This window comes from Necator americanus, chromosome IV, assembly GCF_031761385.1.
Source record: "Necator americanus strain Aroian chromosome IV, whole genome shotgun sequence".
Classification (NCBI taxonomy): domain Eukaryota; kingdom Metazoa; phylum Nematoda; class Chromadorea; order Rhabditida; family Ancylostomatidae; genus Necator; species Necator americanus.
Genome location: NC_087374.1, coordinates 17,356,058 through 17,369,133, shown reverse-complemented (window position 1 = coordinate 17,369,133; position 13,076 = coordinate 17,356,058). Strand labels below are relative to the sequence as shown.

General features: G+C 43.4%; 5 protein-coding genes across 7 annotated transcripts; 4 read left to right on the top strand and 1 right to left on the bottom strand.

Moving 5' to 3' along the window:
• Positions 1 to 1,332: 1,332 nt before the first annotated feature.
• On the top strand, positions 1,333 to 1,716 carry RB195_001644 (uncharacterized protein; the record flags this gene model as incomplete). 2 transcript variants are annotated; one of them, XM_064198533.1, is made up of 1 exon in its annotated part: positions 1,333 to 1,716. In XM_064198533.1, one exon carries the CDS (start codon positions 1,333 to 1,335, stop codon positions 1,714 to 1,716), a length of 384 nt encoding a protein of 127 aa, XP_064054414.1. The 2 variants fall into 2 exon arrangements, with proteins under 2 accessions (XP_064054414.1, XP_064054415.1); XM_064198534.1 differs by having other exon boundaries at positions 1,405 to 1,716.
• A 71-nt stretch (positions 1,717 to 1,787) lies between these two features.
• RB195_001643 (uncharacterized protein) lies at positions 1,788 to 2,892 on the top strand (the record flags this gene model as incomplete). 2 transcript variants are annotated; one of them, XM_064198532.1, is made up of 2 exons in its annotated part: positions 1,788 to 2,277; positions 2,414 to 2,892. In XM_064198532.1, 2 exons carry the CDS (start codon positions 1,788 to 1,790, stop codon positions 2,890 to 2,892), a joined length of 969 nt encoding a protein of 322 aa, XP_064054412.1. The 2 variants fall into 2 exon arrangements, with proteins under 2 accessions (XP_064054412.1, XP_064054413.1); XM_064198531.1 differs by lacking the exon at positions 2,414 to 2,892 and having other exon boundaries at positions 1,788 to 2,360.
• A 121-nt stretch (positions 2,893 to 3,013) lies between these two features.
• On the top strand, positions 3,014 to 3,559 carry RB195_001642 (uncharacterized protein; the record flags this gene model as incomplete). Its single annotated transcript, XM_064198530.1, has 1 exon — positions 3,014 to 3,559. The coding sequence occupies one exon, from the start codon at positions 3,014 to 3,016 to the stop codon at positions 3,557 to 3,559; it is 546 nt and encodes a 181-aa protein (XP_064054411.1).
• A 79-nt stretch (positions 3,560 to 3,638) lies between these two features.
• Positions 3,639 to 4,241, top strand: RB195_001641 (uncharacterized protein; the record flags this gene model as incomplete). The annotated part of the gene is made up of 1 exon (XM_064198529.1): positions 3,639 to 4,241. One exon carries the CDS (start codon positions 3,639 to 3,641, stop codon positions 4,239 to 4,241), a length of 603 nt encoding a protein of 200 aa, XP_064054410.1.
• A 4,849-nt stretch (positions 4,242 to 9,090) lies between these two features.
• RB195_001640 (uncharacterized protein) lies at positions 9,091 to 12,243 on the bottom strand (the record flags this gene model as incomplete). The annotated part of the gene is made up of 4 exons (XM_013442357.1): positions 9,091 to 9,246; positions 9,306 to 9,422; positions 11,938 to 12,050; positions 12,210 to 12,243. 4 exons carry the CDS (start codon positions 12,241 to 12,243, stop codon positions 9,091 to 9,093), a joined length of 420 nt encoding a protein of 139 aa, XP_013297811.1.
• Positions 12,244 to 13,076: the final 833 nt, after the last annotated feature.

Here is a 13,076-nt window from a genome sequence, read left to right as displayed (position 1 = left end):
CGGGAAATAAATTTTTCTCAACCCTCCAGCGATATTCCGTGAATATAGACGTTTTCTGTTTTAAATGTTGTTTGATTGCAAAGTTAACGTTGTCCTTTGCTTTTGAACTATTGACTATTGAAACTAAAAATAAAAGGCTTGAAGATAATTGGTTGTTGTTACTAGTTATAATTTCTCTATTCAAAATGTCGCAGAAAGCTATCAAATAAAGTAGCACAAGTACAAATTTGACATCATAAAGTAACTTAGAGGAGTAAATGTATCATGATGGATGTTTGTGACGAAGACTCGGCTGCGCGGTCGACGACTCAAAACAGCAGTAATGTTAACCAAGAATTTCATCCGCAAAGTCAATACCATATTTCGCTAGGAGGATAGAAGCACTGACTTGATACATCGGCTCGGCCCGCGATTCATTGTAAGGCTGCACACACGTCCACAAACCTCAAACAATTCTGACTTGAAGTCGAGCGCATACGCGCATCGCCAGAGCGACAAAAAACGCCGTACACTAAACCTTTTGTCCTTTAAATTTTGTTACTATAAACTCCTTTTGTCCAATCGATATTTCTGATCTATTCACTAGATCAACACATAACACTACTTCCCGTTTGCCACAAATAAGTATGATTTCAGTGGACCAGGAAGATACAGAAATGTTTGCAGCAGAATATAGCACATATTTTTTAGGTTTGTTCACTACAACGAGCAAATTCTTGTTTTTTTTAACATATAGTTGCTCTCAGTTGCTTAGCATTTCTCATTCTTTTCGAACAAAACAACACATCACTGTGATCGAAACGAGAAATATAAGCAGCACTCGAATGGGACGGATATTGCCAACGAACCGTCTGGTCTTAACATAACCATAATCCTCCTATCAGTAACTCGAAGCAGCTTTGATATCGGGTGAAGAAGAGATAACTGATTTCTTTGTGTTGTTTTATAACTTTACCAGTCTGAGCGTCCGGCTAAAGCCGGACTTCAGACATTCCGTGGTGTTTGCTTCACTCGCCTTCACTGATCAACGAAAATCAATATTAGTGTTATTAGTTCTATGAAATTGGATTTCTGCTGCGAATCCTACCTCACGCCTCAAAGCGGCGCAGCGATGGCCCTGGCCGTCGGGCAGCTATGGTGGCGAGACTTCGTCTCGGCAGGTTCAACCATGCCACAAAGGTGTCCGGCTAGTAGCCCGGTCCTTGGGCCAAGGCTACAGGCTAGCTAAGTGAGGGGGTAGTACGACGATCCCGGTGCCAGGCTGCTAGCTTGTTACTGCGACAAGCCGACCGAGGGCAACACCCCCGTCCCGTCATACTGCTAATGTCTACTATGTGTTCTTCAGAAGCTAGGGCGTACCCCAGAAGCGACGCGCATTGTCCTCGCCCGGGCAATGTGGCAAATATGCGAGGGCTACCGGCTAGAGGACGGAGAAGGCCAAAGAAGTTAGTCCGCCATCGCCAGCAACATCCAGTGCGCTCGGCAACACTTAACGTTGGGACGCTTACTGGAAGAAGTCGTGAACTGGCAGACAGTCTCAGAAAACGCCATGTTGACATATGTTGTGTACAGGAGACTCACTTGAAAGGCTCCAAGTCAAGGGAATTAGGCGATGGCTTCAAGCTCATCTACCACGGGACATCAAATCGCAGTGGCGTTGGTATCATATTGAACGAGTCGTTTAGAAATAGCGTCACAGCGGTGGATCGACTATAGGATCGCTTGATGGTTGTAAAAGTAGATACAGGAGAAGTGGAATTGCAAGTCTTATCTGTTTATGCGCCCGGATGGGCTGTAGTGAAGAAGAGAAGGCGTGCTTTTGGGAAGATCTGGAGCAGTACGTCCAATCCCTAGAAGGCGAAGTACTTCTAATCGGAGGAGACTTCGACGGACATGTCGGTTCTCGGAAAGACGGGTTCGAGAGTTGTCATGGTGGATACGGTTGTGGAGTTCGTAACGACGACGGGTTGCGAATCCTGGAGTATGCTGTTGCAAGTGACTTGATCATTGCTAACACGCAGTATAGGAAAAGAAAATCGCATTTGATCACGTACACCAGCGGCAGTCGTGAAACACAAATAGATTTCTGGATGTTACGCCGACGAGATCGCCGACTTCTGCAGGATTCAAAAGTCATCCCTACAGATCATGTCGCTGCCCAACACCATCTGCTCATTATGGACTTGAAAATCTCCCGTCCAAGGAAGAGACATCCAAGAACTGAAACACAGCGCATCAAATGGTGGAATCTGAAGGATCGAAAGGAGATATTTTTGCGTCCGTGGCTCCATCTGCACTTCCCCACCCTACTCGTAGTGTGGAGGAAATGTGGTCGTCTACTTCCAGCGTTATACGCTTGACCGCGGAGAACACTCTGAGAAAGACGACTCTAGGTAAGCCCAAAGTACAAAAGGCTGCGTGGTTTGGAACGAGGAAGTTCAGGCGGCAATTTGTGAGAAGAAGTTCAAGTATAAGCTCTGGTGGAGGACACGTCAGCCTGAAGATCAGGGTGCTTACCTAGCGGCGAAAAGGGAGGCTAAGAAGGCAGTCTCCAAGGCGAAGTCGGACTGCCACAAGGCTGTGTACGACATGCTTGATACCAGAGAGGGCGAGCGGGCAGTGTATCGTTTATTCAGAGCACGTCATCGCTCAAACTTGGATATGGAACACACCAAGATCGTTAAGGGAGCTGATAGAGCCGTTCTGCGCCGCCCTGGTCAGATCCTGGAGAGGTGGCGAGAGTACTACAACCACTTGTGTAACGAAGAGTTCTATCATCCTCCGATCCCAACTGTTCCCAGCTTCGAGGGTTCTGTTCTACCAATTACTGCCGTCGAAGTCAGTGCTGCCCTCGCAAAAATGAAGTCGAACAAGGCAACAACAAGGTCCTGATGACATACCTGCTGATGTCTGGAAGCTGCTAGGAGATCGAGGGTCCGTGTGGCTCGCAACTCTATTTAACAAGATCGTTGCACAAGGACAGACTCCAGACGTTTGGCAAACTTCCGTGACCATGCCTATGTGGAAAGGGAAAGGAGAAATTGCTGACTGCACTTCGTACAGGCCTATACGACTGCTGTGCCATACGATGAAGGTCTTTGAGCGTGTCCTGGAGGCTCGTCTGAGGAAAATTGTCAGCGCTTCACTCAACCAGTGCGGTTTTCTGAAAGATTGGAGCACTATAGATGCTATCCATGCTGTCCGTATCCTTCTGGAGAAACATCGAGAGAAGAACCGCAGTGTGCGTCTTGCTTTTCTCGATCTCGAGAAAGCTTTCGATCGTATCCCACATGAGCTGTTATGGATGTCCATGAGGTCGCATAGAGTACCAGAAGAATATGTGCGGTGGACAAAGCTGCTTTATGCGAAGCCCACCAGCCTTGTCCGATGTGCTGCTGGAACAAGCATGCCATTCCCTGTACAAGTAGGGGTTCATCAGGGTTCATCCCTGTCACCTCTGCTGTTCATACTGTGCATGGACACGATAACGAAGGAAATCCGGAAGCAGCATCCGTGGACTCTACTCTTTGCCGACGATGTCATGCTCGTCTCGAGATGATCTTCAGAAACAAGTACAGTCTTGGAAAGATCAGCTGCAGCAATATGGATTGCGCCTCAACACATCAAAAACTGAGTATATGGAGTGCGGACCAAGGATAGAGGACGGTTCAATTCGTGTCGATGGCACCGAATTAAAGAAGGTGAACTGTTTCACGTACCTTGGATCCAAAGTGACTTCCACAGGCGACATTGATCAAGAAGGTCGAGCACGTGTTAATGCGGCATGGATGAAATGGAAAATGGCAACAGGCTTACTGTGCGACAGGAAAGTCCCTGTTCGACTGAAGTCGAAGATCTACAGGACGGTTGTGCGTCCTGTTGCCCTTTACGGATGCGAGTGCTGGCCGACGACGAAAGCCTTGGAAAGAGTGCTGCATGCTATTGAGATGCGGATGTTGAGGTGGACGATAGGTGTAACGCTAAAAGAGAAAGTATCCAACGACACTGTACGTTCCATCTTCGGTGTCGTCCCGATAACCGAAAAAATGAAGGCCAAAACCGCACTGAAGCTCGACGTTTCAAGAGTGAGGCCGCGTGGGAGGCCAAAGATTCGCTGGTTAGACCGTGTGAAGCTGGATATGATAGATGCGCGTTTATGTACGTCTGATGCAATGGATAGAACCAAATGGAAGACAAGAAGCAGAAAGGCGGACCCTGCAACAACGCGGGACAAACGCTAGGAAGAAGAAGAAGAAGAAGTTCTATGAAATTGGACTTGTGTATCTCGAACAATCTTTCTTCCTTTTTTATATTATAACTAAAAGCGAAAGATTTCATAGTTTTCTTTCTAAACGCGTCAGTTCTACATTTGGAGAACATTCGAACTCCAGCTTCAAACACTCCTTACCAATATATTTTAGACAAAATTTAAAAATATCACGCGAAATATGGGTTTTCCTCCTGTTTTCTATAAACAGTTATCAAAGAACGATGTTTGGCATAAAATGACGTGAAAGACAGTACAGATAAAGATAAGGTTCCACGTCAGATCGCATAAACATCTTGCTACTATTTAAGCAGCCGTTTGCATGCGTGTTTCCACTCTCTGAGAACGGCATGGTACAAACTTGAGGCGAACGAAGAAGGAAATAGATACGCGGAGGAGTCTTAAAGATGAAAAGCAAAGCGCCCAGTGACCACAGCTATGAAACGGTGGCAACCACCTATTTTTTGCGTCATGCACACGAAGTTATTGCGCGTCAATCCCACGCCAATGTTCCCGTCGCAACCTCTTCTATAGCTATCTGGCGCCGGCGCCCTAATCCGATTCTGGTGGAGCCGACGCACCCCCCTTTTCGAATTTTGTGACTGACACACACACGTGATAGAATAAGCTCGTTATTGTATACCAGTCTGAGTGTCCGGCTAAAGCCTTCAGACTGGTATATTGTTCGCCGTTCATATGTTCATATGTCATATTTGCTTCGCTCGCCTTCACTGGACAACAAAAATTAATATTAGTAGTTCGAATGTTCTCTCGTCTTGAAACCTCGGTATGTTCTGTCTATGCTTTCTGATAGGGTGCCTGCGAGGTTTTTAGATGGAACCCTTTATTTGCCTGACGTTTCGTCTTTTCGTCTTCCGAGGCGTTAATAGAGGATGACTGGAGCAATGCTACGTTTATTCCGTCAAGTGCCACACTGCCACACCCTGGGTCAGTGTTTCGATAATCGTTCAGGGTAGTGAAAAAAGAAACCTATCTATATTGAAATTAGTCTTACGTGTTGTTCCTCCGGACGTGGCGCGGCTGGTAGCACACACTTGTCACTCAGCGTACCAGCGAATGAGTATTGCTGCGTGTAGATCACCAGCGACGATATGAATAATTTGATCTACACACAGAATATCAGGCGGTTATAGGTCACAGAGCGGTACAAATGGCAAGAACTCATTCGTTATCGAAAAGTATTCATTCCTATTATTCATTGAAGGGAAGGATGCGTTGCTTTTCACCCTTGTGACACCTCAGCGTGTCTATTTCCTTATTCCTTCGCCTCAGGTTGGTAGCATTCCTTCCTCAGAAAGTGGAAAATGCATCCAAACGGCTGCTTAAATAGTAGCTAACAGTTTACATGATGCTGATAACGCGAACGTCATCTTTATCAGTGGGATGATGTCTTTCACATCATTTAATGTGAAAATATCATTCTTTGATAACTGTTGAGGGGAAACAGGAGGAGAACCCATATTACGAGTAATGCTTTTAAATTTTGTCCATAATATATTGGTAAGGAGAGTTTGAGGCTGAAGTGTGAATGTTCTCCAAATGTAGAAGTGACGCGTTTAGGAAGAAGACTATCAAATAATCCGCCTTCAGTTATAATTAAAAAGATGAAGAAAGATTGTTAGAGATACACAAGTCTAATTTCACAGAAAATGACACTAATATTGATTTTCGTTGATCATTGAAGGGGAGCGAAACGAACACCACAGAAAGTCTTAAGTCCGGCTTTAGCCGGACGTTCAGACTGGTAGTTTAATAAAATTTAAGAGGAAACTTTCAATCTGTCTCTATAATCGAAGGACTAATCACTTGCACTGTTTTGCAAATTTAGAAGTAAACATTCATGTACAGTATACATAAAAGTTTATTTACCCTCACTAATATATGAGAGAAACAAACTTGCCTTATCAAATCCAACATACATTGTTATTGTTACACCAGTCTGAACGTCCGGCTAAAGCCGGACTTCGGACTTTCTGTGGTGTTCGCTGTGCTCCCCCTCACTAATCAAAAAAAAATAACAGTAGTGGCATTTTCTGTAAAATTGGACTTGTGTATCTCCAACAATCTTTCTTCCTTTTTTATATTATAACTAAAAGCGAAAGATTTCATAGTCTTCTTTCTCAACGCGTCAGTTCTCCATTTGGAGAACACTTGAACTTCAGCTTCAAACAGTCCTTTGGTTTCTATATAATATAGACACAATTCTAAAGCATCACTCGAAATATGGGTTTTCCTCCTGTTTTCAACAAACAGTTATCAAAGAAGGATGTTCTAGCATAAAATGACGTGAAAGACATCTTTTTACCGACAAAGATTACGTTCCACGTCAGATCACATAAACATCTTGTTACTATTTAAGCAGCCGTTTGCATGCGGGTTTCTACTTTCTGAGAACGGCATGCTACCAACTTGAGGCGAACGAAGAAGGAAATAGACACGCGGAGGAGTTGTAAAAGTGAAAAGCAATGCGCCAAGTCGCCACGGATATGAAACGGCTGCGACTATCTATCTTTTCTGTCTTGCACACGAAGTTATCACGCACCATTTCGACACCGGTGGACCTGTCGCACCCCTTTCTATAGGTTTCTGGCGCTGGTGGACCCGTCGCACCCCCTTCTATAGGTATCTGGCGCCAGTGGACCCGTCGCACCCCCTTCTATAGGTATCTGGCGCCGGCGCACCAATCTGACCCCGGTGGACCCGTCGCACACCCTCCTATAGGTATCTGGCGCCAGTGGACCCGTCGCACCCCCTTCTATAGGTATCTGGCGCCGGTGGACCTGTCGCATCCCTTTTATAGGTATCTGGCGCCGGCGCACCAATCTGACCCCGGTGGACCCGTCGCACCCTCTTCTATAGGTATCTGGCGCCGGTGGACCCGTCGCACCCCCATTTTTGAATTTCGTGACTGACACACACACACACAGACACACGTGACAGAATAAGCCCGTTATTATATATACATGATAGCTTTTGACAATGGTGAAAAGGTAGAGTGCTCGCCTATCAGGTGCATGGAGATAGTTCACCTCAACAGTGGAGAGTTCTCCATCACTATGGAGTATTTTCGTGACACACACACACACACACACACACACACACACACACACACACACACACACACACACACACACACACACACACACACACACACACACACACACACACACACACACACACACACACACACACACAAAAACAAAAAAAAAAAAAAAAAACAAATATAGAATGAAGGGGAGGGGAGGATTTTAAATTTTTAAATTAAAGGCTCGAACCACACACACACACACACACACACACACACACACACACACACACACACACACACACACACACACACACACACACACACACACACACACACACACACACAAACCACACCCACACAACCAAAAAAAAAAATAAATTTTGGAAGATGTTATTTTTTTTTATCAATCTTTTTAAAAGTTTGTTTAAACGTGTGGCTCGAAAATCGCTGGAGCCATTTTGGATCCAATCCAAAAACCCTAAAATGAACCGCAAGGGCGAATGTCTATTGATAACGCGGGAACTCGCGCCATATCTCGAATAGTTCTTCCGATCAGAATGTGACATTCGAACCATTCGCCCTCGTGATCGATCAGTCAGCGGTCCATGCTGGGCGTCTCCGATCTAAGGTGAGCATTCAGTGTAGTCGCTAAATTGGTGATTGAAAGTAGGCGTGGAGTTTATCAGATTAGTTGTGGAGAGGTTGGTCGTTTAAATTGTAGATTTAATATCGCCCTTTTCAGGCTCTGAGGAAGGCGATATAGCCGAAAGTTAGCCAATAAATTCATTTAGCAACCTCGTGTACAGCTTATCAAACTCAACTATGCCGAGGTTCATGAAAGTCGAACTTTCTAACTTCTACAAGTTTGGTATCATTTTATCGACCTTAAGGGATGAAGGGCTTGGTTGGTTCTAAGACGTCTTCGAACTATGTACCGACTAGTCGCAGTGGAACTTCTTGCCAATTACGCTACACCCGCCCAAGGTTTTTTTTTGTTAAAATTAATTCTACGATCTCTGAGCTGTCAAAAAAGCATATCTAATCTTCTAACAGAAACTGGAGATCTTTGAAGCTTTAATCACGTCTTTTTCTTTCTTTACAAAATAGCCAGGGTTACATGGCCATTCAATGCTTCTAACAATGTCGTAAATCTCGCAAACGAAAAAAGAAAGAAATGTTATGAACTCCAAAAGTGCGAAAGTTCGACCTTCCTTGAATCTTAGCTTAGAGATTGCAACTTGTCGATAGTCAAATTTAAGCAACAGCCAAGATTTTTCACAAACTTTATTACGACTAACGTTTCGGCGTTGTTGCCTTCGTCAGAGTCTCAGTAGCCGCGTTGCCGTGACGTTAGCGGATATCCGCGTGGTGCAATCGATAACGCCGAAACGTTAGCCGTAATAAAGTTTCTTAACAATCTTGGCTGTTGTTTAAATTTGACTATCGACAAGTTATGAGCTCCATTTAGGTGCGATTATGTTTTTAGGGAATAAGCTGACATTGGTTTCACACCGTCTGATGGTATGAAGATGATAGTCCTGTTGGAATATTAGACTTGTATAACAACAAAATTTTTGAGTGTAAATCTGTATTACCGACTTATAGACTATCGATTTTTCTTCGCAGACCCCCTACATAAAACTAGACTTTTAAAATTGAAATTTAAACTGCATTGGAATATCACAAGAAGAGGAAATCATCCAATATTTCATTAATATTCGCTTTAGTATTGTCGAAAATTTCTACAATAGATACACATACGCTAATTTCATGCTTATGAGCATCCGCAACATTTCGCGATAGCGTTCCAGTATTGGACGGTGCCGGAAATTTTGCAACCGGATGGGCCACCGTTATGGAGACGGGACATAATCTGGCAGGTTCCTTCGCCAGTCGATGAGCATCCGCCCTTGTAGCGGTTCACGTAGGCCTATATGGACGTGTTGGAAAAAATCAACTATTTAACCCTCAATGTTCGATGGCACGAACCTGGACGCATTGGGTAGAGCAACTGTAATCATCCGCGCATCTTTTCCATGCTGTGGTGACGTCTTCACCGCTTTTACGTCCTGGTGTGCCGCAATCCTCATAGTATGGAAGTTTGATCTGAACATTTACACATTAGCTATTCGGTCAGCGTACAGAATGTTCCTTTCGTAGGAACAGAATGAAGTGATTTTTTTGTTATTTATTTCCCAAGCGTTGTTCAGTTTATTGGTTTTGGAGAACTTCTTTGGAAGTATAACGCTTCAGCAACTTATGTTTACGGTATCAAATGTTGTCAGCTAACAATATGTCGCTAATTATCTACTTACCAGTCTGAACGTCCGGCTAAAGCCGGATTTCAGACTTTCTGTGGTGTTTGCTTCGCTTGCCTTCACTGATCAACGAAAATTAATATCAGCGCCGTTTTCTGTGGAATTATTAAACTTGTTTATCTCTGTCTTTCCTCATCTTTTTCATTACAACTAAAAGCGGAAGATTTCATGATCTTCTTTCCAAACGCTTCAGTTCTACATTTGCAGAACATTCAAACTTCAGCATTAAACACTCCATACCACTATATTATAGGCAAAATTTGAAAGCATAACTCGTAATATGAGTTCTCCTCCTGTTTTCCCTCAACAGTTATCAAAGAATGAAAGAAAAATGATGTTTTGGCATAAAATGACGTGAACATCATCCTACTGATAAAGATAACGTTCTACGTCAGATCATGTAAGCTGTTCGCTATTACTTAATCAGCCGCTTCCATGCGTGTTTCCATTTTCTGAGGAAGGCCTGCTACCAACCTTAGGAAAAACGAAGAAGGAAATAGACGCGCGAAGGAGCCATAAAGATGAAAAGCAAAGCGCCCAGTGACCACAGCTATGAAACGGTTGCAACCACCTATTTTTGCGTCATGCACACGAAGTTATTGCGCGTCAATCCCACGCCAATGTACCCGTCGCAACCTCTTCTATAGCTATCTGGCGCCGGTACCCTAATCCGATTCTGGTGGAGCCGTCGCGCCCCCCTTTTCGAATTTTGTGACTGACACACACACACACGTGATAGAATAAGCTCGTTATTATATACCAGTCTGAGTGTCCGGCTAAAGCCTTCAGACTGGTATATTGTTCGCCGTTGTATTTGCTTCGCTCGCCTTCACTGGACAACAAAAATTAATATTAGTAGTTCGAATGTTCTCTTGTCTTGAAACCTCGGTATATTCTGTCTATGCTTTGTGATAGGGTGCCTGCGAGGTTTTTAGATGGAACTCTTTATTTGCCTGACGTTTCGTCTTTTCGTCTTCCGAGGCGTTAATAGAGGATGACTGGAGCAATGCTACGTTTATTCCGTCAAGTGCCACACAACCCTGGGTCATTTTTTCCCCAATCGTTCAGGGTAGTGAAAACAGAAACCTATCTATATTGAAATTAGTCTTACGTGTTGTTCCTCCGGACGTGGCGCGGCTGGTAGCACACACTTGTCACTCAGTGTACCAGCGAATGAGTATTGCTGCGTGTAGATCACCAGCGACGATATGAATAATTTGATCTACTCACAGAATATCAGGCGGTTATAGGTCACAGAGCGGTACAAATGGCAAGAACTTATTCGTTATCGACAAGTATTCATTCCTATTATTCATTGAAGGGAAGGATGCGTTGCTTTTCACTCTTGTGACACCCCAGCGTGTCTATTTCCTTATTCCTTCGCCTCAAGTTGGTAGCATTCCTTCCTCAGAAAGTGGAAAATGCATCCAAACGGCTGCTTAAATAGTAGCTAACAGTTTATATGATGCTGATAACACGAACGTCATCTTTATCAGTAGGATGATGTCTTTCACATCATTTTGTGTGAGAATATCATTCCTTGATAACTGTTGACGGGAAACAGGAGGAGAACCCATATTACGAGTAATGCTTTTAAATTTTGTCCATAATATATTGGTATATTGGACACACACACACACACACACACACACACACACACACACACACACACACACACACACACACACACACACACACACACACACACACACACACACACACACACACACACACACACACACACACACACACACACACACACACACACACACACACACACACACACACACACACACACACACACACACACACACACACACACACACACACATGCACGCGTGACAGACTAAGCCCTTAATTATATAATGATATTTTCAACCAGATCGCTTGTTCTTCGGTATTTTACAAACAAACAAATACCAACAACCTTTTTCAACCCTATCGCCCTCTCTAACAGGCCTCTCAGCTCGCTCTAACAACTTTTAGCGCAATCTTAAAACTTCTTTGCTTCACTATTTATTTACCGCTGTTGTTTCAATTACTTTTTATTTCATTTATGTATACTCATTTTAACATGCAGCTATGAAGATCACTAATCTGCTATTGTAGGCAACTATGGGCAGTTTAAGGAGCCATAGAAAACCGGTGGGATTATTCGTCTCATAAATAAAGTGATGAGTAACTTAGGTTGTTTTCTTTGGATATTTCTTTCAATATTTTTTTTATTCTTTTCATGAGTGCACTATTCGGATGCCTAACTCAGGATGCCTAACTGACAATGGAGCAGATTCTTCAGTTCATACCTGATAGTATCCACAGGATAGCGATCCTACATCCATTTCGCATCCAATAGCCTTGCATCCTGACTCATGGAGACAGATACAGTGGATACAAGTATCCGCTTGAGCGGCGTACACTAAATTTATCCGTACATAACGAGCTGAGCTAAATAATGTACGGTGCATTTCTTTGGCGTTGTAGGCTTTAAAATTAAGAAAAAAAAACCAAATAAAAATCTAAAATCAAATTTTACATTGTTTCAGCTCAGATTAGGATCAACTCATAAACAACTTACGCAGACTGGCAGCGAGAAGAAGTTTGACGTACATTATGGAAATGGTCAGGTGAAGATGAGCGCTAGCAACTTTATACCCCTTTATGACGTCTTTCGGCGATAAAATTCATGATAGCGAAAATCCTTGCATGCACCAATCGCCGATAATAATGAAGGGCGTGTCCGGAACTATGGTCTTGATGTCTGACTGTAGAAATTGCTCTTTAATGGCCCCACTGATTGGAGTTCTAGAGCGGAAGCGATTTTAAGTAAGTTTTAATTCCTTACTTCATTTTTAAAAAGGTGATTCTTCATGGTTATGGGTGAACTAACTTCTTGAAAGATATTTTGATAGTCGCTCAAAGTCAGATTAGTGAAATGATAGGGACAGGTGTAAGACCGTGACTGTACGATCTGTCATTCCATAATTCAAAATTGCCGTGGAGTCAAACAATTCTTACGTCGATAAGTTGGCAGCAAACATGTCTGGGAGGATGTGGCTACTGAATTACTACATGGGTTCCTTCCTGCACTTCATTGTATGGCTGCTCACGCGTCCACAAACCTAAGACGATTCTGAAGCGAATTCTCAAACATGTAGATGTATTTCCCCGAGGAATGATCAACGCCATGCACTTTATTCCTCCTATCCTTCTTGATTCTCCAGAGAAAGTGTTCTTTTCGAATTCCTGATCAAAGTATGAGAGCCTAACATTTGCTTTTATTATATTAGCGATGATCAAAATTCCTTTGGAAATTGCGGGTGAAGGAAGAATTTGTGGTTGTGGAATAAAGACTGTCCTTAAAATATCCGCAAATATCCTTAAAAACTTCCTAGAAATGTAGTCCTTTGATTCGTATCGAGTTTAGTGCTCCATATTAACGGCA